Below are 25,516 nucleotides of genomic sequence, written 5' to 3'. Positions count from 1 at the left end.
GGTGGTGTTACTTCCTAAGTGTCTTATTAGAGATGATAGCAAATCAGGGTGCAATAATGATTTGTTTTGGCAAATGACAGTGTTATCTTTTTATGAATTGGAATACCATTAGTGTCATTACAGTTGCTACTTTGGCTTCCAGATCATGCATCCTGTGTTCAGAACTTAACTATTACACTTAATATTTCAGTAGTTTCACAATGCATTTTTTAATTTGTGTAAAATAATGCATGAAAAAGGAAAACAGTGTGAGAAAGAGGGAGTTTTTAAGATAGTTTCCTTGAAATGAAGCAAATTTGTCTTCAAAAATTATTTTTTATTTAATTATGAAAACTAAAGAAGTCAAAGGTAGAGCTGGACTTCATTTTATTTATTGATGTTTCATGCAATGCTTGCTGTGTTTCTCCTTCCTAGATCCATGGAAGAGCTCTCCTATCATGTACTGGAGGTTTATTTCATCACCCAAGATATACTCTTGAGTGAATCAGTGTAACTAATGACTTCTTGCATGATACATTGGTCTGCAAGCGAGTAAACCAAGAACAAGCTTGTGTGACACTGCAGTGTTGCTAGAAACCAATAGCGCACATTAGGAATATATTACAGGAGAGTCAGGAGGAACGGTATCAAATGCAGCCAAGTTATTTCAGAGATCATGGTGAAAGAAAGTGTTCCACTGCTTGAAAGTTACCATGTTCTGTAGTAGTTATGAATTTGAAGTACAGGCTCATGAAGCAGAAATACTAAGTTGAAGTTTTGTCTATAAAAAGCTGGGGGAAATAGTAGAAATAGAATTGTTAACATAACAAAGTCACAGACCTTCACTACCAGGAAGATAATTCTTTAGAGAAAGCTCTTTAAGCTGGTCAGGAATGAATACAGTGTCAGGTGCTTGAAGAAGGCTATTATAAAGTGTAAATGTTGAAGAATTTTCTTCTTTTTGCTACTGAAAAAGCAAAAGCTGAGAAAAAAATAATCAAAATAATCATGTTCAAAATAATCAGGTGGCACAAAGAGCTAAAAATGAACTTTCTTTTCTCCTCAACCTGAGACTTCTATTTGGAATAGCATGAAATCAAACACTATTTTCTAGTTAAACTGTACACTTTTCATTAATAAGCTATAACATTGGAGACATAGCCTCAATCTATAAAACATGTCAGAGGAAAAAGCAAAGAACAGAAAACAACCTGGCAGACAGTAGTCAGAGAAAAGTCGATCAGTCTGAAATAGACTGAGCAGTAGTCTGCAATATTAGACAGCAAGTGACCTTTTAATGTCTCTTGCTTGTCGTACCTTGAACACGTAAAATGAAATGCCATCATTTCTATGGCATAAAGGATACTATACAGAAATCAATTGGGTTTTGTTGCTGGGGGTTTTTTTGTTCTTTAAAATCAATGTGGAAATATCTTTTACTTTAAGTTCAGAGTTCAACTTCCAGGTGTGCCTTCTTGAGTTACTAAGGCCTGCTGCTAAGTCGCATGCCTGTAAAAAACGGAGAGGAGCAAATGGTTGTAACCTAATCAGAATTAGCTTTGATTATCTGAATTTTTGTTATAAACCCTCAGGGCAAGGATGGAGTGATGTCATGCTCTTTTTTTGTTACTCTAGTAAAAACGAATAAAAATTGAAGTTTAAATTTTAATGCCCAAGAAAGTAATTCTAGATTCTGATCTACGGTATATTACGCAGCACTAAATTTTAGCAGTTTAAGAGAATGGTTATAGTGTCCTTTTTTCATCAGTTAGAGGTGATCGTGTATCAGTATAGCAGCTATCAGATCTCGTAACTGAAGAACAATTACTGGGCATATATTCATTTGATTGATGACTTTCACTTGGTGTATATGAAAGAGTGGAACAGAGAAAAGCATAAATCCATCCTTCTAAAAATGTCTACACTTGGGTAGGACTATTTAGTAGATTAATGATGAAGTGTAACATATATATGAAGCTACTTGCTTAATTAATTGGTAATAACAAAATCTTGTGTGGTAGATCAGTTCTTCATAGTCAGATATGTCTGCAAAAATCCACGCTCTGCAGTAACAATTTCAGAAGACTCAGTTAAAAAATGAAAGACCAAACTAGCCAAATGAAGAGAGTATTACCTTTATCATTAGGCTTTCTAATCAGTGAAAGCAAATTTCAAATTACAGGGCTTTTCAGGATGCCTTTGGCCTGTGTCTGAATTCTTCCTGATACTAAAATAGAAACAGACTGATATTACTGATCCATTGGTATTGCTGGTCTGTTTCTGGTTTGCATATATAAAGATGCTGGTCTGAGCAAGCTATTTGTGATAAAGGCAGGGTTCCTCTGTCTTACTAACCCTAAAAATGTAAGTCTGAAATATGTCTTGGACTCTATTTCAGGAGCATTGGAGAAAATGCATGGAGTGGGGGACAAAACGTGCAGGTTTATGACACAGAATTCTTAACCAAAGATAATTAAACTGTTTGCTTCTGTGCTTCATATGGTTAAGTAAAAAAGGAGAAACTTCACTTTAAAAGTTATAAAAGGTGCCATGAAACATAAGTTGAAGTTAGAAACAGCTGTCAAGGACTGGAGCACTATTTAAAAACATATTTCCTTTTTGTCAAGCTTCCAATTCAGTATTCAGGCAACCGTAAAATGTCTGTTCTTCAGAGACAAAGTAGCTAGGAGCTCCTCATTATTTTAGTACTATGTTTTTTCTAACTACCAGACTTTGGCATTTTTTGTATTTTAGTACATGTATATAGATGTACAACCAGCATGACTGCACACCATGTAGAGGGACACAGGTGTAAGTAGGAAATACGGTTCCTGTTACAGTAATATCAAATCTTCCCTATGTCCAGTGGTTTATTTTAGCAAAGAGACTTAGGCAATGTTAGAGTAAAGAAGTATTATTCCTTAAACCTAATGTACTGAAACATGTTAAAATTACTTCATATTATACTGCCTGGAGCAGTTTTGAAACTTGTTCAAGTGTTAAAGCTCTCCTTGAAAAAAGCTTAAATAGATAAGGAGAGTTTCCTTTTCTCTTGTAAAACTGCTGACTGTTGCCCACTCACGGATTGAAGTACCCTGTAAGGAATAGTATAGGCTGGAACTGGAAATACACCTGGGAGACTGGAAAACCAATTGCTGTCTACTCTTCTAGATTTGTATAAACCTTGTGATTGTCAGGAAAATGTTAGCTGCACCTAGGGTAGAAATGGCACTTAGGGAATATCTCCACCTTTTAAAAAAGTGGATCTGGGAGAGGAAGACAAATGTTGTATAGGTAAATACAATGGAATTAAGAACATGTAAAATTCTGCTACATCATTCTCTCTTATAGTATAAAGCATATAGAAATTTAAACTAGCACGTGTGTAGGAAAGGCTTCCATATCCCACCTTCAGAATTGTCTTCCAGCTAAACAATAGAAGTGCCTTTCCTTTTGCTTTTCCTTTAATTGAAAATGTTCATTCTTAACCACATCAGTGTGGCTTCCATTCATATTAATTAAGGGAATTCCTTCTGTTGTTTCTTGCTTATGCTTATTGATATTACAGCAGTTTTTTCATCCCTTTAATTTGCTTGGTAACTCCTCCTGCCTGTTGTTGGTGGCTTTTTTTCCTCCTTACCTATAGATACTGTCCCAGTGACCAGAACATTGTTGTTAATATTTCTTTGAGACAGCACATTTTTACCTTTCTTTAACTTCAGCAGCAGCCTCTCTTTGCTTCCAAATAATTGAACCCTCCTTTCTTCTTTATTCAAGAGCCCTTTCATTAATCTCTTCACAAGCAAACGGCCCTTCTCAGCTTCATGTTCTAGTGTCAGGAGTGTGAAAAGAAGGGAATAATCCTCTGTAAACAGTAAGTCTGGGCTGGTTCCTGAATGCTAGTGATTAGTATATATATACACATGATATATATGTATGTGTCTGTGTATGTGTATATATAAATGATTTTCTGTTTTGTTTACAGAAACCTGCTTCCCTCCTCTCTGACAGTGTTTAATTCATCTGTGATATGACTACTAAGATCACCTTCCATACTTGCTGATGAAGAAACCCTACATTCAACTTGAGTCCTCTTTCTCATTTCCCATACTGTGTTTAAACTTCTTGTTCTTGGCCAAGTTTTGCCTTTTTGTATTTTTCCACCCTTCTACTTTATTTCATGCTCTCTGCACAGCCTAGAGCTTTTTAGAGCAAGGGAGGTCACAGTATCACAGTATCACAGTATGCTAGAGATTGGAAGGGACCTCAAAAGATCATCTAGTCCAGTCCCCCTGCCGGAGCAGGAACACCTAGATAATGTTACACAGGAATGTGTCCAGGCGGGTTTTGAATGTCTCCAGGGAAGGAGACTCCACAACCTCCCTGGGCAGCCTGTTCCAGTGTTCCGTCACCCTCACTGAGAAGAAGTTTCTTCTCAAGTTTAAGTGGAACCTCTTGTGTTCCAGTTTGTACCCATAAGGTCCATGTACCTTGGTTCTCTAGGCATCTTAAAATAAACAGTAGTGAAAACATCTCTCCAGATTATTATTTCTCTTAGATTTCCCAGTGTCTGCTTAGAGCAACAGCAGTGTTCATCCTTGGCCTAAACTGGCAAGTGGATTTTTTGTGAACAAAACCCTGTCCAGAGGCGAATCTCAGTGAGAAAAAGGACTACTAGCGCCACCAATGCTATTACGACGATGACTACGATGACTACTGATAATCTGTCATTGCCACATACATGGGTATTTTGAATATGGGGAGTTCTTAGGAAAGTGTGGGAAATCTGCTCTGGTTAGATGTGTTTGGACTGGCTCATGGGCCATAGCTGAAGTGCTGCTCACTTAAGAGAACTGTGTTGTAGTTAAAATTATCTTTGAAAGAATATACTCATCTTGGATTTAGACAAGAAGAATTGTAAATATTTGTTTGAATCACTTGACATTAATCAAAATAGATAGTTTTGGCTTCCAGTGTATCAGACAGTTTTATCCTAGGAAAACAAACTAATTTTCAGGCAGCAGGTTCACACTGGTTTTCTCACTTTGTGAATAGAGACCACTTCTGGGAAACAGTTACTAGTACATCAGATGTTGAAAGCCGCTGGAGTAGGTGTTAGCACATGAATTAAACATCAAGCAACCTGGTATTTGACAACTAGTCTGTTTAATTTTCTGTAACTGTGATCGAAGCTACAGCTAGCAGTCTGACAGAAATACATTTCCTAGTTTGTTGAAGCATTCTGACACAATCCAGTCGTAAAATTTATTGAATCTCTCCAAAGTGAGATTCTAGAGTACTTTTAACAATTCTTTTTCTGTTAAAAACAATCATATGAGCATATGAAATGGATCTGGCAGAGATCTCTTAGACAATAATATCCTACTGTGTGCTGTTGCTAGCAACTGCATTGTGCAAGTCCTTATGCAGAAGAAGGCTCTGCCTCTCTGAGTTACATTTCTTAGCCTTGCTAACTCTGTTTGAAGTTCATGTCAGAATTTCACCCCTGCTGCTGGTCAGAAACCTTTTCTCAGCTTCTCTCCTAATTTTAGTAATGAATATTTGATAACCACTGCAACTTTTATCACATTTTTCCCTTTTGTCTCGCTAGCATTTACTTTATTTGATGTTTTTATAAACAGTAGTCTAAAGTGGGTTTTTTTACTTTTTTTATGTGTGTTATGTGTACCAAGCATGTCTGTGCATCTCTGGTGGGACAGAGACTTTCTGTTTCACTGATGGTTTAGACTGTAAAGTTGAACTGTAGTTTTCAATGCCTTGTACACTGGCATTAATACTTATTTCTGCCAGAGGAAAAACTGAAAGTTTAGCTTTCCTATTGCAATATACCAGGGATTCAGTAACTTGTTTGTACTGCCTAGAACAGAACAAGTACAATTTAAGCATGGCCATAACTAAATAACTAATCACATGAAAGATCCGTTTTGTTTCCCAGATTGATAGAATTGTAGAATCGTAATATGGTTTGGGTTGGAAGGACCTTTAAAGCTCATCCAATTGCAACCCCCTGCCATGGACAGGGACACCTTCCACTAGACCAGGTTGCTCCAAGCCCCATTCCAACCTGAGGAAAAAATAAAAATGGAGGAAATATGTTTGATGCTTCCATGTAAAATGCTGCTACCTTCTAATTTGTTGCAGGTGAAAGACTTCTTGAGTCACATGTGCTATTGTGTATTCAATAACCCTCAGTGGATGCTTTCCACTGTTCTTTCACAGCTTCCATTCTTAATCCCACACAGGGCTTAGTACCCACAACATTTGTGGTAATCAGTTTTATAGGTCACTGCCCATTTACCGAGTTTCATCTCTTTTCAATTGATTTGAACCTACCTTCATTTGATGCCCAATATGTCTTTACCAATGCAGAGAGCTGATTCCTCTTATACTCTCTCCACATGCCATGTGATTTTGGAAACCTTCTTCATGTTCCACTGAACTAATTTATTTTCCAGGTGGAAGACTCTCAGATTATCCAGTTGTTCCTTATACAGAAATTTCATTCCTTTCCTCTTCTGTATCCTTTCTGAGGTGAGGGGACTAGAACGTCACGTTATGTTCAAACAGTAGATGAACCATGGTTTACAGTGGCATAAATGTATTTTCTGTACTCTTGTACTAGCATTTCATTTACTTTTTAACTGCTTCTGAGCTGACTGCTTCGTGGAACTAACTGTTATAGTCCTAAAGTGTCTCTTCTGAATAGTAACGGTTAGCTCAGAGCTCATCATTTTAATGTGAAATTAGGATAGTCTTTTCCCCATGTGGTACTTTACATTTATTTACACTTAATTTCATTCATTCAAGCTCATAAGGTATATTCTGCTGCAGTTCTTCACAGTGCTCTCTCACCCCTCCCTCTCTGGCTAAATAACTGTACCATCAACAAACTTTCTTACCTTTCTGCTTACCTTCTTCCCTGTATAGTTTGTGAGTATACTCAACACTATAGGTACCAACACAACTCCCCTGAAGATTTCCACTGTTAGAACTCAACATTGTCTAATGCTTCTCTTTTAAACAGTTATTTGACAATTTAAGGACCTTCCTTTTTGCACTGTAACTGCTTAGTCTCCTTAAAAGCCTTTGGATAGTTTCAGCAGCCTTTTTGAAAGCTTAATTGGTTACATTAACCAGATCACCTTTATCCGTGCACATATTTCCTCTTTAAGTTGATCTTCAGTTGGTTTGTAATACAGGATTTTTTTTGTAAAAGCCAATCTGACTTTTCTCAAGCAGATCATAATTACTCAGGTGTCTGCAGTAATTCTTTCATTTACTTTCCAACACTTGTACTGACATAGATGACAGGCTTACCGATCTGTAATTCCATGGCTCTATGCAGGTCTATCTTTTAAAATTAGAAATAACCCTTCTAAGGTTAAGCTTATGTGAGAAGTTATTCACCATTGTTAATAATTCAGCTGTTTCATCCTCAAGTTGCTTTAGAACCTGTGGGTGAACACTGACCTTTTGATTTGTTACTTTGAGTTTTGTCTGTTTGTTCCAAAACTGCTTCCAATCAGATCTTTGACAGAATCTCTTTAGAAAGGAGCGATTCACCTGGGAGATCACCCCAGTTACATCCACATCCAGAATATAAAGAACATGTTTAATTTCTCTACCATGGCTTTCCTTCTGTGTTCTGTTTCTGTGTATTAATCTGCTGGTTTTACAAAGGGTCAGGCAGGCTGTGTTCTGCTGACATGTTTGAATAAATATTTATTACTCATTTTGGTATGTGATAATACAGTCCATGCAGCTCACTTGTTACCCACTTTTGCCCCAGACAATAGGAGAAATTGTCATTTGATTCCTAGGTGATGTCCTTTGACTTTGCACTACTTAGCTTCTCTTAAGTTTCACCACATCATTGCTCAAATCTGATTACTTTTGTTTGATCTTGGTAGACACTTCATGTCATCTGTGCATTCATTAGTATGTGCCTTGCTTCCTCTGTCCAATTCATTAATGAAATAATACAAAACCCAAGAACGATTCTTGAGAAACTCAACCAATAAACTCTTTTCCCATGTGCCCCTTGTCACATTTACTTGCCTCCTTTCCAAATCTTATATCATTTGCCATCTTTTCTGTCTCACTCACTCGTCTTCCATGAAGGGATAGCAGAGAGTGCAATCTGCCTATATTCCATCTCTTGTAAAAAAAAAACAAACCCACAACTAAAACCCAAAAAACCTGTCTACAGAAGAGATATCAGATGGCAGCTGATACCAGCATAACTCTGCCCTTGATGGATGTTATTGTTTCCAAGATGTTTATACATCTTTCTTTGTTCCTTGCTTCAAAATATATTTAGTGTTGAGTAGGTTTATGCTAAAGGTCTGTGGACTTCTGGATAATTTTGCTTTTCAGAAACTTGGTAAACATGTAGATTGTGAATCCTTGTTTTTCCCTATCCCTTTGTCTCCCACTTCCTGTTGTCCAAATTTGATAGATCTCAAAAATCCTGGCAAAATCAGTTACTACTTCATGCATCATTTTCTGCAGTCCTTTTTGGGCAAATACTACCTTGTTTTCTTAGACATGTCTTATGTTGTGTCTTCATGATTTGTTTCTGACATGGTTATTTCCATTCTGAACCATTATTTCCTATTAGCTATTTTGCTTTTATACTGTATGTCCAATTTTGCCATCCTTAAGGAAAAAAACAAATGCCGAGTATTCATTTTGTAAACACTTTTATCTCTACCCAATTATCACAGCGTAGTATCTCTGCTTCTCTTTTTATATTGTCTCTTCATTTCTGTCTTGTAGCAAAAGGATCCTTCTTTTTAATGCTTTTTTTCCAATCCATAAATAATATTCACTGTCCTTTACCTGAAACTTTTATTTGAGGAGCATCCCCTTGGTTCAGACTGTAAGTTAATAAGTGGTTGTACTTACAAGGATCTATGCAAAGAAAGAGAACATAACATGCATGTAGACCGTGACGCTTCCTTTCTACCTAAGCTTTTCTGTGTTCCAGTGGAGTATGATCAACTCTGCTGCTTAAGGAGAGGATAACTTGGCCTTTTCTGAGTCATAAGCAAGGAGTATAGGATTGTTCAGCTATTCAGTAACAGATTTTCACTAACCTTAATCAAGGCTAGGGCACTTTCTATTTAGGAAAATACTTCAGGGCTTCACTGATAAGCATTACTGTGCATTATGAGAAGGTCTTACCCTGCTGGGCAGACAGTACAGAAATTTCTGCTGTTTCTGAAAATAAAATCATATTGTAATAAACTAGAGACTTAATCAGACCCAGCAACTAGCCAGTGCATCCACTGATTTCCTGATTTCTGCTGTTTCTGGGACTTTGTCAGCAGAAGTCATCAGAAATGTGGATGTATTTGCTAACTAGAATTGTGTTCAATTTTCTTTTCCCTTCCCCACTTTTTCTTTGGTTTTTTAACACTTGAGAACTCTATATGATTGTCACAATACTAAGGGTTTGACTCTTTCTACAAAACTTCATTCTTTTATGACTTTAATGATCTTTTGAAATGCATCAGTAAACTTACAGTCTGAGAAGACATGTTTATTTGAAACTCAAAATTTAGGTAGAAACAATAACAGCTTATAACTTCTAGATGACTGAATTGATGAACTTTCCCCTGAATAGATTTTCAGCATCTCCCTTGAGCCCAGAATGAGTCAGGCCACTCACTTAGGTATTTCAAACATTATGTCAAGATGTAGCTGTCAAAGGCAAGTGCTTAGTTACAGCTCCACACAGCAGTTTTCCCGCATAGCCCTGAGGGTTTAAGGCTCCTTTCAGGAATACAGCATTGCATAGCTGTGATTAGAGCCAACTTCTTATATATTCTCATCGTTTACTGCTATAGTTCTTTCCCTTAACACAACAGATAGGTGAAAAGTCAGCCCTTGGCATTCTAATTTACAGATGATGTGCAAAGAAAGCAGAGCTGACTTACTGATTGACCTGTTGGCGAAGAAGATAAGGCACTCAGTATTCCTGCTGTGAGAATAGTTCTGAAATCCTCCCTCTTAGGAGCACCTCTCACGAGTGAGCAAACCATCTTCGAAAACACAAGCAGCGACTTAGATGTCTGGGTATTCTGCTCAGATACACTGGGTTTACTCTGAAGTAGAGCCGAAGAACCTGAGCTACAGTTGTAAAATATAAATGAAAATTTGAAAACTTTTCGTATATATTCTTTAATACTGGCAATTTTTACTCTATCTTACACTGACACCTAACTTAGGTGAATTTTGATTTGGTAACCATTTTTTATCCTGTATGAAAAGGTAGTATGAAGGTGCATTGTGTTTAAAAACAGATGTTGTTAGCTAGGGATTAAATGAGGGACAGTGAGAGCCTGGCATGTGGCAGTTCTGGATTTTGTAAACATACAACTCCAGCTACCGCTTAAAAAAATAAATCAAACTATTTCATTCTGTATTATTTTCATTCAGTTCTGACTTTTCATTTTCCTGTTCATGGCACCATTCCATAGATCCAGGTTAACACTTCAAGATGATGGCCTCTCTGCTAGAGTTTGGAATATTGGATGGAGCGCAAGGTGTTTTGAGACACATTGTTTGACTTGATTATTAAGTCCAAACATGGTGATAAGTTTGTGGACCCAGACCAAATGGAGCCCATCTTTAATGTAATCTGATAGGGCTCAGGTATTTTTGTTCCCAAGCATTAGTCTTTTGCCATCACCGAAACCAAACACAAACATACTAATCAATATAACTGAAGAAATCTGTATGAATTTGTATGTGAACCTTCTATTCTGTACATTCCTATGGCATAAAATAACTTGTTATAAAGTACAAGGAACTGCTACCAGAACAGGTAGACTTTTATCTAAACTCCTCTAAACTATGTTTATAGTGCTGGAAGACAACTAAATAGCCCTAGGGCAGGATTCTCCTCATACATAGACAGAGGTGCTCCCAGCATCATTTCATTAGTTTAGGTACTCAACACCAGCTGAGACAACTCAGGCATGTTGCCTGGCCACAAGCTGTTGGGTCATCTCAGATCTCCTGCACGTTGTGCCGGAGATGGGGATGTCTTGGTTGTTCTAGAATGCCCGTCACTAGGTACTTCAGTTGTGCCCCTAAATGAAGCTCTTGAAGTTGAACCCTTTTACCCCAACTCAAAAAAGCATCTCATTTGAAGATGGCATTTACAGTTTAGCCATTTAACCTTACTTAACTTACTTAACTTAATTCTACTTAACTGTGTGCCTGGTGTTAAGTATGTGATTAAGATGTGCTTAAGTTTCTGTAATGGGTTAGTACTTCTTTGTCTTGTTTTTTCTAGCACCATCTTCTGTGTTCAAGATTAAAACTCTAGTAGTAGATGTAAGGGGGAGTGCTCCCTCCCTTGCAAAGACACGATGTTGTGAGATGTACTTACCTGAACATTGCTGCAGCATTCCACCTTCAGGAGGCAGTTATTGCTGTCTCCGGTTACCCAGACCTGGGAGGGAGGGAGGAATATACCAGTCTTTCTGCACTGCAGACCCAGGCATGATGGATTAGCCTGGTCACTGTAGATAGGAGAGCAAGATGGTCTGACTGCTGCAGCCCAGGGGAGATTTTAGCTTTTCTGTGAGATGCTGTCTTCTCCTCCTTCTCAACACTTAGCAGTATTTGCCTTTGCAGCGTGGCACAAAGCACAGATCCTGCCAGGACTATGGCCAGTTGCTGGGAGAAAGAGGCCACCGGGGTACTTAACCTCTCTTCAGCTCTCTCTGTGGCTTTTACAGTAGCAGTTTTCCTGTGTGGTGTTGTGACAGCAAGCAGGAGTAAGGTTTCCTGAAATGCTGTAATTCACGAGAATATCAGTACTTGAGGTGCACATTGTAAACCTGTTATAAAGCCAAGCATAGTCATCTGCTGCTTGAGATAGCTTGCAAAAAATAAATTCAGTAGTGTCTCTAAACATGTTATTTAATTTTTCAGTCCTTACATGTTGTAAAGATGGAGGATGTTCATCATTTTGCATACATCAATGCAAGTGCAATTCAGCCTAGTACTGACATGTAGTCTAATTGGCTTTAAAATGGAATTTTGTTTTTGAGTGCTAATTTTCAGGTAATGGCTTTCTAATTGATTTTGTTTTTATGAAGGACCATTGATTCATTCCCTTCAATGAAACTGTTGGCTTCCCAAGAGAATTTATGAAAAGCTGCTGAAAACAAGGATTTATCACTGCTGCTTTCTTTCTACCCTGCTTTGTTGTCCTGTCTAATGTATATTCTCTCTATTCTTCCCTAAGCAAGCTCAGAGTAACAGAGTAACAATTGTGTTGTGTATATATATATATGAGTGGGAAATGGGAATTTTGAATTAAAAAAAAAAAGCATCTTATTCAAAGATGGATTGAACTTCTGTGACATTCTTCCTAAAAACTAGGTATTCACCATGGCCGCTGATGTATTAACATGACAGCTATTTAATATTTGTATCAGTTATTCTAAGCAATCAGTTTGGATTGCACAAAAAGAAATGACAATTTTTAAATGGAAATATGAGCTATTGTGTTATCATATTCCCTGTATGCCTGAGTCACAGATGTGTTTGTATGAAGCACAGTGGAGACTGCCTGGAAGTTTTCTGTTACAGTACAATATAGCAATCCCAGCCAGATGATAATGCGTGATGTGAGTAATAATTGGAAACCTTTGGGTGATCCTATATAAGATATGGTCAAATGATGATGTCTAAGACAGTGACACAGCAAGAGAATGAATTCAACAGAAATGAATGGACACCTATGCTGTTGTTTTAGTCTGACTTTACACATCTATCGAGGAGGGTTTTAAATGAAAACCTCTACAGATTTTTCAAGCCAGATCATGTTGTCATTTTGGAAACTGTTCCAGACAAATTACTGGATTTACTTAATTATCTGATTATTTTGATGTTATGGAAGTATAGCCAGGGTTTTCTCATTTGTTTTGCCAGGTTCTTGCAAAGGAGGAGTTATCCATGATAATGAACTATTTTGTGATACATAACAAAAGGTGTAATGAGATCCAGTGCCTAGATGAATGAACTAGACAAAGCCAAATTAGAAATAATGCCTACTGTTAACCCCAAATATAAGCAGCCATTGGAGAGGTTCCATAGGAGTGTGATAGATTCGATTTTCTATCACTTTCACTTTTGAATACAAGACCGAATAACCATATGAATGTTGCACTCTTCCCCAGGCTGATAACTCATTACTTGAACTTATCGCATGGGAGTCGGTACTGTGTGTCTGCTGAACAGCAGACTAGATTATTATAATGCTCTCTTCTGGCCATGAAAGTCAATGAGTCTCTGTCTTTTGATTTATTTCTAGGGTTTTTAAGTGAGCAGGGCTGTAAAAACAGCTCATGGATTATTTTTTTTTGTTTGTTTTTAAAAGATCAGTGTATAAATAATAGCTAATTAATTCTCAGCAAGCACTTCTGTATTACCTATATTTTACAGACAGAATGAGTTTCAGAGACACTGGGCACAGTGTTCACACAGTAAGTAAGCAGCAAAGCACAACTGCCAGCAATCATTCCTGGCTCCTGTGTTTGTACTATTACAAGTATTTACTGAGCGTTATCAAATGTCTGTAAAGATGTTTCCTGCAGGTGCCTTCTGCAGTCCTAAGGAGAAACATTTTGACAGCCTCTTATTTCTGAATATCTCCCACTTTGAGCACTTGCAAGTATGTTTTCAACATACACTCAAGCAGTAACTAAAGAAGTCTAGAAGGCAGGGAAAGTGAGATAGGAAGATCCTTCATAGAATCATAGAATAGTTAGGGTTGGAAAGGACCTTAAGATCATGCAGTTCCAACCCCCCTGCCATGGGCAGGGACACCTCACACTAAACCATGTCACCCAAGGCTCTGTCTAACCTGGCCTTGAACACTTCCAGGGATGGAGCATTCACAACTTCCCTGGGCAACCCATTCCAGTGCCTCACCACCCTAACAGTAAAGAACTTCCTTCCTTGTTCCTTTGTCTTTCTGTTCCTCCTTCCTAAAAGTAACCACGAAGTAGTTTGGGTTTCTGCCATGTTAATTGTGGAGAAAGGGATATACCAGACTAATAAATAGCAGGATGATCACAGTGTATTTACTATGAAAGCTGGTGATACCAAGAACACCTGCAGTTACTGGAAAGCAGCATTGTCAATGTGGTGTTGCTTTGGAAATAAGAATATGCAGGAAGATTCACAGTGTATATACCAGCCTTTTCCTGATTACTTTAGGCCTTTTTGCAGGAACAGAACTGCACTCCACTGTGCTGCTGGAAATCCTTGTCACGGGCAAGTAAACCGTGTAGGACAACCACTGGGCCTCAGTAATAAAGATCTTTGTACATCAGTATTTCCACCTTCTGCTTTTACACAAGCAGTAAAACGCATGAGGCTATTAATGGCACATGTGTTGTTGTATTGACCTCCAACTCTTCCTTTCCTTCAGTGTCTGTAGAGGCCCTCAGCTCTGGTCAGTGATAGATTCAAGAGACCGTGATGAAGTCACACAGAACTCATTATGTCACTGCCTCCTTGGTCAGGGAAGTTTCTTGTGTCCTGGCTGCCAAAACCCAATAAACAAGAATACCCAAGTCAGATAAAACTTCCCATGCCGCATAAGGAAAAATGAAGTTACTTGCACACAATTCGCGATGAATTGACTCTAAATGTTCAATCCCCTCAGATTTGGAACACAACTTAAAATGAAATTTAAGAAGTTTTTGTTGCAAGCAAGTAAGACCATTAAATCACCTCACTGGTCATGTCATGAATAGGAAGGAAAAGAAGTGGACAGGTGGTCAAAATTTTAAAATCCTTTCCACTTACAATTACTGTTTTCAAAACAGATTCACCTTTGCTGATTATCAAACAAGGGGTTTATGTGGAAGCTCCTATTTCAGATGTCTATGGCTATTTGAGGGTTATTGACCTGAGAGATGGCTATACAGTCACTTTCAGAATAGTACTTTGTGGGAGCCTTAACACACCAGCATTATAAGGAAATTAGAGAAGGGTAGTATCTCTGTCAAAGGGAAAAATGTAATGCAGCTGGAAAAGAGGTAAGGGGGTGAAATTGGATTATTTACTTCAGAACAAAAATAGTACCTTCAGTATCTCTTACTGTATTGTGGTCTCTTTTGGGAAGACATTTTACAGTTTACTAAATTCCCAAGGTTTCCAGTTTACAAGAGATTACTCCTTACTCAAAATTTCTGATGTGCATATCAGGTGCTCTTAGCATGAAGGCTGATTTGGAGACACAAGTATGCTGCAGCCCTTCCAAAATCTGTCACTTTCATCTCAGCAGGAGGAAAAGAGAATAAGAAGTTAACTGAAGGAAATCCCTTGAAGAAAGAGGCAACTTGTAACAATTCAACTGTTTTGTTGTCCTTTATAAAATAATCCTGCGGCTTTTTGGTATCAGTTCAAAAGGCGGAGTGGTTAAAACTGCCCTTATTTCCCCAGAAAGACAAACAGCTTTTAGATGCAAGTCGGCATACAGGCAGGCGTGTTTGAAAGCTGTCACAAACTGATTCTGCCTTTGGGGATTGCTTAGTAATATTCTTTTGATCAGTTTGAAAGGAGTATTCTAAAGTGTCCTACTCCAGGTATTCTTTCTGAGGTAGGAATTTTGTGCTTGCTTGCAGTTTTTCTTATGACACTGCATTTGGAGCCCTTTTAGCCTTGTACTTTGTCTTAGGAAGGATCCATATCCTTTTCATTTATGTTTCCCTTACTTACATTTGGTTTAGATTTTTTGTGTATATTCTGGGCCACAATCTAATTTAAATCTACCTTTTTAGTTTAAAGCCATGACACGAAGTGCAGGGAGTGTGGAATGACATTGCTGAGTTTGTGCCTGCCTCTCAAAAGTGTACTCACTATATCAGACTCAACTTCTTTGTTTGCAGTTTCTTATAAGTAACCCAGTCAAGTAGCGGAGTTGTGTAGAAGAGACACAAGAAGCTTTGAGACCAGGCTGGAGTACAAGGAATAAATACTGTTGTTCTGAAAATCACTTAAAAGCTATTCAAAAAGCATCAAAGTGTGTGAAAATTGACATGTACATCAGTATTAGGAAAAAAAAAACCCAAGGATGGACTACACTGCTTTCCTCTGTGCTTGTCTTTCTCAACGTGAGAAATCCTGTTACTATTGAGCTTTGTAGCCCAGCAGCCAATGATCAGATAGCTGTTACTATTTCAGTAATGCTTGCAGTTGTGTTTCGTTAGCTTGAAAACACATTCTGCCTGTCTCTTTCATTCTGCAAAAGATGTAGCAAAATTAATTCTTTGTCTACTAATGAATCTCACAACTCCCAGGGAGAAAAGTACTTTTTATTCTGTCTCTCTGATGGTTTACTGTTCACACTGCTTTTTGTGTTCTTTGTATTTTTGTATTCTTTGTATTTTTGTATTCTTTTTCTTCTATCATGAATCAGTCATGAACCAAGTTTTGGAACTAAGTTGTTGATTATATTGTCCATTTTGTAGAATACATTTACATTATACCAGGGGAAAACTATGGTTTACTATGTTGCCAGTAAAGACTAGCAAGCTTTTCATTTAGTTCCTACCTCCTCATTTGCTTCACGGACCACAAAAGGCTCAGGCTTCTAATTTAGGCACCCATGTGAATACATGACTAAGTGCCTAATAAGTATTATTTTATTTTTACAACCCTATAAAACAAATTAAGTTTTACCCCCTATTTTACATGTGGAACTGAGACAGTGAAGGATTAAGTCAAAAGTACCAAATCATTTTGCGTGCCTGGGAAACTACACTAAGTGCCACTGCAAAGTGTTTTGCAACTTGTCTAGCATCCGACTGGAGCTGTCACAAAGAGAGTCCAGCTCCTGTGCTATAGGACACAGCTTATGTGTCCTTAATGGAAGACAGTCCTTTCCCATCTGGCAGTCCATAGATTCGCGCACTACACATGTGTCAGTTTCTCATGCAAATAAAGGAATTATCTTGAAGACACCAGTGTTATTCATAATGAAACCTCATCTTATCCCTGGAGTGTGTCTGCCCTGTGACCTGAAATGTCTCAGAGTTAAACTCTGTTCAGTTTAGTTAGGACTAAGAGCAAGTTAATGATTACTCCCCAATGTGTTTAGAGTTTTTTACTAATGATGCAGTCAGTCAGTCTTGACAGCAGAGATGTAACATTCAGTGGCTGGAAGGATGTGTTTTCACAAATTAAATCTAAGTGTAAGTACTGGGTCTTAAACCTTGGGAACAAATCAACAAAGAAAGACTTTGCTCGGCAAAGGGAAATTCCAGATTAAGCTCATCTGGGTTTTGTTTGTTTGTTGAATATAGATACAGTTAAAAAGGACAAAACCACGCTAAAACCTGAAGGTATTGCAACCTCAGTTGTTTAGGGTATTGGGATGGATAATGACAATTTTCTGTTCGAGTATTATATGAATCTCTGGGGAATAAATAACATGTAATTATGGAAATAAATGATTATCCTAATGCTATTCAGGAATTCATTAAGACTCACCAGCAAACAGTACTTCTACTAACAGCGTTGACCTTACAACCCTAATGTTATTTTAATATTTGTTGTGTATATTTTGGGTTTCAAGAAAAACTTAAATTTTCACCATTTTATGTCACCCTGAACAAACTCAACATGGTTCAGCATAGGGGTTGAAATTTGTTCATGATGTAGATCTGGAAATTACCTGTTAACTTTGTGAATAACATTAGTAGAAGTTTTTAATGTCATGTTCAGTGTCCACACCAAAAGGGAAGCAGATATTTGCTGGTGAATTATTTGGCACATTTCTGCAATATTATGTTCTATTTCAGGATGTGGAGAAGTGACTCTTGGTGTCTTTGCTTTGATGCCATCTGTGAAGTCCTGTGAAGTAAAACAGTTTATGTCCTCTCGTTCTCAAGTCTAAAGGTTAGGTGAATAGAATCACAGAGTGGTTTGGGTTGGAAAGGACCTTGAGCTTATCCAGTTCCAGCTCCTTGCCACAGTCAGGGACATCTTCCACTAGACCAGGTTGCTCAAGGCCTTGTTCAACCTGGCATTGAACACTGCCAGGGATGAGGCATTCACAACTTTTTTGGCCAGCATGTTCCAGGGCCACCTCATAGTAAAGAATTTCTTCTTTATATCTAACCTAAATTTCATCTGTTTAAATTTGAGCCTATTACCCCTTGTCCTGTCACTACAGGAATGGGGGATTAAGTGGATTGGCAGGGGAATAAAAGTAAAACCCAAAACCAAACCAGTCCATACAGATGTGCATTCTGAGATGTCCTACCTCAGATATTTATGTGATAAAAAGTTAACAAAGAATTGCTGTTCTGTCCTGGAAAGCAGTCACTTTTCTTAGCAAAATGCACCACTATCTTGTTAATGTTTCTCATAAAAAGGTATATGAACAATTTGTATGTAGAAGTGTGAGAAAAGGAATTCCATTGTTGGGTTTGGGGTGTATAAGCAAGATGAAAAGGTAGTTCTTTGTGATTCTGGATTTAGGCTTCATTACTCGAGATAAATTAAAGAAAGACAATATCCCATAATTGTGTCAGAGGAGAAGAGAGCATCTCACTTGCAGACAGTTAATATTAATCATGTTCTGGAAACACTGATTGTGCTGGTGATTTCTTTTGTTTGTTCATTTGTTTGTATGTATTTGTTGTGATTTTTAAATAAAACCTACAAAAGGCAATCACCAAGTTAAAGCTCACTGACAGATAGGAATATGAAATCTGTATTTGTAATTTCTGTTTCAAGTATCTGAAATTATATCCAGGGCATTGCACTTTGCTCCGTGATTCATCCAGTGCTCTGTCTCCCAAGTTTTACAAATGTTGTCTAGAAATCAGTGTACAAAACTGAAATCTCTACAGTGAACAGAAGATGGAATGTCCCTTAGAGATTTCTTGGGACTTCGGGATTTCTCGAGGCCCTTGTTAAAACAAATGTTCCTGCAAGGTGAGGTCAGGTTCTCTGTAAGCCTAGCAATGGTTAAGCAGGCTATATAATGTTAGTGTATTTTTTATGAAAGCCAATAATGTTATGTTGATGAATCATGTTGTTTTGCTGGGAGATGTGAAAGGATAAAAGGCAGTAAATACAGCTTTTGGTATTGTTCTTTGAATGTAGTGATAATTACATGATACTATACATCTAATTATGATGCATACGTAGAATTACAGAATCACAGAATGGGTTGGAAGGGAGCTTAAAGATCATCTAGTTCCAACCCCCTGCCATGGGCAGGGACAATACACACATGGTTAGAATATGTTTTTAGTAAACAAAGAATTTAATCCTGAAAGTAAACCCCCTGGGAATCAGTAGAGAATTTAAGGGAGGAAGGTGATATAAATTACGGGGCTATTTAAAAATTCTAGGAAATGCTTTGGGCACAGAAAAAATGGGTATTCAGTTGCATTAAAAGTCTGTTACTAAATGTTCCTTACTTTGAGTATGTGACTAGTTTTCCAGAAATTGGTGGTGCTGCACTTGTTGCATAGGTAACTTGCTTGACAGATGCGTGAAGGAAAGGGTGTAGCTGACTGTACTGAAATTGGAAGTACTAATACCGCCGATGGTAGAATCAAGTTATATGAGCACAGAGTGCTGTCAGCAGGATTAGAATGTTTAGTTTATTGACGTGTTGTTAATCCTGAGCTCTTAGGAGCTATGGTCATTTTATAACAATGAATCTCAAATATGAGATTCAGCACTTGTTGAAGTTCCCATCTGAGGGTTTAATCATTTGGGATAAGGGAAATACCTGTTACAGCTTTTAGTGCTTTCAGATACTGTTTTTCTATGTTACTAACTTACATTACTGTGTGAGCTGATTATAAAAGATGCTATAGAAATGTTTTGCTTTGAAAATTCTTGCTTTGCTCTGGTTTAAGGGTGTGCAAGCTGTAGAGTTACCAATTCTGCTGTTCAATAGAGAGAATGAAGAAATGGTTCTTCAAGCAGGACTACTGCTTCGTATCACCTATTCTCACTGCACATGGTACTAGGAAATGAAAGTACAGGAATGTGTCAAAGCTGAGCTAAATAGACCAAACCCAAATTTCTTGCTTTCTGACCCATTCAGGTTTTGGTTTTTTTTTCCTGCTGATTTCCTATTTTTCTTTCCTTCTGCAACTGGTTTTCCTACCAGCTGTTGTTCTTAACTTTTTCTCCCTCCCCTTCCTCCTTGAAGTTAACCTCAACATTTTGCTTTACCCAGTCCTTTTGTTCTCACTGCTTCAGTTTCTGTAGTCTATTTGGGCTGGATTTTCATAGGTATCAAGCAGAGAAATGTTTGAGCGGGTAATTACAGGTTGGCTCCATTGTCTAATGGCAGTTAAGAAGTTTGTGGGGGTTTTTGGAAATGTTCAGTCAGCTTGTGCAGAACCAGTACGTGATAGGAATTTTTCCAGGGCTCCTGGATTTGCCCTGCCTTGCTCTGCTGAGTACGTTTCTGCAGCAGTGCAGGCGAGAGCTCCCAGCACGTAGCCTGTCCTGCTCCGCTCCTCAGTGGTGCGGTCTTGAGAACTCAAGGGAAGAACAACATTTTCCAGGTTTTCTGTGCTATGTGGGCAGAGGGCTGCAGCCATACACAAAGCTGTCAACCTCTCAAAGTTTGTCATCCTAGGTTTTGAAAAAGTACTTGTTTGGAATTTGGGGGATATTCTATAAAATGAAAGTCATAAGATTAGCCAGCTCCACCTTGGAGCCCTCAAAGAAAACCCACTGATGTTTCCCACAGACATCTCCTGTCTTTCTGTGGATGTTTCCATTATGTTTTTTAATACTGTGCTTTTATTCATGTGGTTTTACATGCAAATCCTGTTCCTGATTAGGAGAGCCATTTATAGAGCTGTAGTGCCATAGGACATAGACTGTAGTGTTTTCACTGTTGCCGTGTCAAAATAAAGATAAAGCCTAGGTGATTTTCATAAATGCAGACCCTTTGCTTAAAATGCCAGTGGCAAAATATGTCTGTCAAGTATAATAGTAAGTATGGAATTAATGAAAAAAAAATGCTAGTAATTAAATAAAATTATGAAAAACAAAACAGTTTCTCATCCTCCTAACTGGAAATGTCATCCTACTATTCCACACATTGCCCTATTTTTACATCACCCTACATACATTAAAGTAATTTTCATACTTGCTAATTACTAGTACTTCTAAAACTTGAATAAATCACTAATTTCAGTGGAGAACTCTTCACCTGTAAGTCAGATGAAGAATTAATCTTCCCCTTAAGCGTGTTAGGTTCTCTGTTATAGAGGGGGTGATTTTCTGGGAGTGAAGCGTCTTTTTCTTTCTCTGCTTCACTAAAGGGCTGAAGGATTGCAAACACCCTTTTGTTCATTTGGTTGAGTATCTGACCAACATTCTCTCATTCTTCTTCAGTTAAAGAAAGCTTTCACGTTCATTCACTTAAAAACATTTCATTCAGCTTGAGCTTCCTTACTTCTAACATAAACTTTTACTGCAGAGAATTACTTTTTAATCCTTTATTCTAAAAGGTGATCAAAGCATTTTCCCAAAAAGAGAATTTGTACTTCTGTATCCATAAAGTTGAGGACTGAATGCTATTGCAAAACTGTAGTCTTAGAGGAAACTAAACCCATTTTTGTCAACTTTACCTAAATAATACTATTAAGCTGTATATTACTTTACTGCAGTACTGCTAGAAATTTATGATTTAGCATTAACATTTCTATTTATTGATGGAGAATATCATTGTTCTGTAAATATGGAAACAAAACTGAGTCTGAATCTTAATTTCCCTAACTTTTCTTCCAAATTTCACAAACTTACCTTCACTTCTCTCAGGTCTGTTATGGAAAGAAAATGATACTGAACGTCTTTACTGTGTCTTCATGCACAGTATTGTGCTTGAAGCATGTTGATAAAACCAAAATGAATTTCAGAGATCATGCAGCTTTTTGCTGCTGCTTCTGCTGAAGGAAGCTCCTGTGCCAAAGCTTTTTGTCTTAGCTTAATTAATTGGCCCATTAAAAGATATTATCTGTCCTATAAACCTGCCCTGGTAATCTTCTAAAAATACTTGGAGCTAAGCAATTTTTACTCCTAAGGAAGCAAAAGACTTAGTGAGTACTTCTGAAAACTCTGCTCAACTTCTGTTCAAAAGCAGTGTTTAGAAAGGATTTGGGGGCATATTTTCTTTCCTTTCTTCACTCCTATTCTTTTGCTGTCCTGTGGAGCAGTGCCTTTGAGAAAAGTGGTTGTAACTCAGAACACTCCTATCTTTTTATTGTAATGTGAGCTGAAACTTAGAGCAGCTTACAGCAGTCAGTATCCAGTACAGGCTGAGAAATGACAGTAGGTTTTGGAGCTGACCTGTTGAGACAGTGCAACCTGTCTTACAGACACGTGAGCCATTTTGGTCATTTTCCCAGATTAAGTTAAAGAAAAACCATGTTAATTATGAAAACCATATATGTCAGTAATACTTCAGTGAGTTCATGAGGTTAATAATCTGAAAAAAAATGTTTAATTTATACACGTATTTCCACTTTGTTCTTAAAAATAGTTTTTAAGGGAATTTCTTATTGTGTATTTATATGTTTATTTTCTTTTAGCCAGAGATTCACCCCCTGATTAAAAAAAGATTTCCTATTAGAGCTTTGGGTCTGAATTATACTTTTAAATCTTATTAGACTATTTGTTAACAAAGCAAAAATGAAAATTGTAGAAACTCAATTCTTCATGAAAACTTGCCTGAGTCTACGTACAAATCTTGATCAGAAAAGGACATTTTAGAGCAATAGTACGTGATGTACAAGCTCTTGTAAATTGATTTCTTAGCCTTTCAATGACGGATTTTGGCCTGATGTTTGCATTATCCACAGAGCGTGTGTTACTGTACCACATTTATCTAAATGAAAGCTGGTTTTAAGGGGTATTGTTCTGTTGGAGACCAATGGAATGCATTTTAATAGTCTGGGAAACTAATGACAGACTGCTCCATACACTTTTGACTGTGTTTATACATTTAGCAAAGTTTGCTGGATCATATACTGATCGAAACCCTCAAAATGTCAAGTACTTGCTGGTTGTGGCTCTAACTCATTCTGACAAAGGACTGGTAAAGCACAAGTCAGGGCACAAAGTTTGGAGAGCTACAGAAAATCGTGCTTATTTTGAGGATTGGTTTTCATCAATTATTTAATCAAATAGTATAGGAAATATCATGCCCACCTGTATTCAGCTTCCTTATCCCTTAATACATTTAGCAAACTAAACAAACGAACCCCAAAACAGCCATCGAAAACCTGTATTGAGATGTTTGCTAAGATTATGCCAAGAATGACAAAATTAAGACATGCCCAAACAGAAATTGCTCTTGAAATGGGGAGCATTACCTTGCATATTCACTAGAATCTGTATTTTTTAAAGGACCAAACTCTTTATTCCCTTCATGAAGTTCAGTGATTCCTAGAACAAGGCTAATGTAGTTATTCAGATGGCAGGTGTGTAGATATTACTACTGACGATATTTCCTCTGTAGTAAAAATACCTTTGCAAGTGAGGGAGCACAAAAATATCCATAAACTGACAAAAGTATTAACTAATAGGTGTTTACCTTTAAGCTTGATGCTATGGAATATTGTACCAGTAGATACAAACCTACAAACCAAGTGCTAAATATTTGCTAAATTGATTTTCAAAACTCCCTTGAGAGCTCTTCATCCTTTCCTCATTTCTAATTTTATTGACCAAAGATATGCTGTGCTGTGAGTGACAGCTATGGATAGGAAAGAAACGACACTCACTTTCCAGTGTGTAATACATCAAAAGTAAAGGAAGATTTTAAAATTCGTAGGAATTTGTGAATCAGAGGGGTCCCTGTCTATTTTAGGAGAAAAGTTATTTCTGTGTTCATATTTGCAGAAAAATGACTAGTGCGTGTAATCTTACTGATAGAGGATGAGTATCGTCTCCAGAAACCCCCCTCTTGGACAATTTTATTGACATGTTAATAACTAACAAATTAGTAATGCAAAACGGATTACTGTCTTACCAAGCAGCAGCTAGCCCATGAATTCAACATACATATTGTGCATGAAGAGGTCTCAATGCTACCGTTTGGGTATTGTTGTGAAATTTTAAATCAACTCATAATTTGGTAACTATCAGAGAAACACGTGAGCCAAACTTGAGTGTGTCTTAGACACTCAAAGGACTTCACTATGTAGTGTTTTCACCTTTATAGCATGTGCGATAGAGGTAATACAATGATTTTGTTTTTCTTCTTCTTTTCTTTAGGCATTTCCTGGAAATACAAACTCTGATAGTGTGGTCCGGCATGATTTACAACATCCAGTTATTGCTCGATATGTACGGATAGTTCCTTTGGACTGGAATGAAGAGGGACAAATTGGGTTAAGAATCGAAGTCTATGGCTGCTCCTATTGTAAGTTTTCCTATGGTCATACTTTCTTTTTCCCCTAAAGAGAAAAACCTGGGTTTGGATCTCAAATTAAATCTGAGTCTCAAGTACTTCTGCGTAGATAGGTTAAGATGTTCTGGGTTTGCTAGTTATATCGACCAGGGCTTCATGAAATATTTACTGTAACCTTAACTCTGGGTTGCTGGTTTGTTCTCTGGAAGATGCAACATCGGAATTCATGATAGCGTTTTCAAGTTGCTCCTTTTGATCTTCACGCTTTCTCTTGCAGAAGACTTAAACTATTATATAAGCTTGGAGAGGCCAGTTGAAGAAAACACAGTATTCAGAGAAATGTTGAGTCTTGAAGGGAACAACTGGGAAACAGAGCATAATTTATTACCTGATACTAGAGATAAAATTCAAGCAAGTAGCTAAGAAGTCTCTTGGAGTAGCTCACATTCTCTAATGCATGACATGTTTTTCAGAGGTTTTCCCTTTAGTATTTGACTATGACATTAGGATTTCTTTTGAAATCCAGATGAGCAGTGGTACAAATGCTTCTGAAGTTCAGAGCAGAACTGATTATGTTTTAGAGAAAAGCAAAGGTAGTTTCTAAATGGCCTCCCTTGACTTCAATCTAGCCAGCATTTAAAGAAAGTCTGCAAACCTGCAAAAGAGTAAGTGACTGATGTCCTATTTCCAAGTATGTATTTTTTAGACAGTATTGTGGCTTTGTTGGTGTTTGAGCTGGAAGGAGCTATTTGAGTTTTGTCTTTCAATAACCAGGTATTTAGAGTAGGGTGAGGAGCACAGATCTGGAAGTCTCATTTATTGACTTCACTGTGTGACTTAAGGGATGTGGGATCACTTTGCCATGCTAACTAGCAAAAAAGAAGAACACCTTGTGATTTCAGTTGTTTTTATTTGGACAGATAATCAAAAGGCTATATACATAATTTTAGCACTAGTAAGAACCATGAAGAATAGAGTTTTGATAACATTTTTTCAGTTTCCATGCAATGAAGGAAAGCCTATTTTAAAAATGTTTATTAAACCACAGAGATGTATTTCCCAGCAGCTTCAGTAACTTAC

General features: G+C 37.5%; 1 protein-coding gene across 2 annotated transcripts in view; it reads left to right on the top strand.

Annotated features, from left to right (window-relative positions):
- The window catches only part of CNTNAP2 (contactin associated protein 2), a 1,009,321-nt gene that overhangs the window by 419,050 nt on the left and 564,755 nt on the right, over nucleotides 1-25,516 (top strand). For both annotated transcript variants that reach the window (XM_061464593.1, XM_061464594.1), the window contains exon 4: nucleotides 24,301-24,448. In XM_061464593.1, coding sequence (XP_061320577.1) covers nucleotides 24,301-24,448 — 148 coding nt within the window. The remainder of the gene's footprint in view (nucleotides 1-24,300; nucleotides 24,449-25,516) is intronic.

Source organism: Pezoporus flaviventris, unplaced genomic scaffold (genome assembly GCF_033815535.1).
Source record: "Pezoporus flaviventris isolate CSIRO_AGI_PZ_B2104156 unplaced genomic scaffold, CSIRO_AGI_Pfla_v1 ptg000037l, whole genome shotgun sequence".
In the NCBI taxonomy this organism is placed as follows: domain Eukaryota; kingdom Metazoa; phylum Chordata; class Aves; order Psittaciformes; family Psittacidae; genus Pezoporus; species Pezoporus flaviventris.
This window is presented reverse-complemented; position numbering and strand designations above follow the sequence as displayed.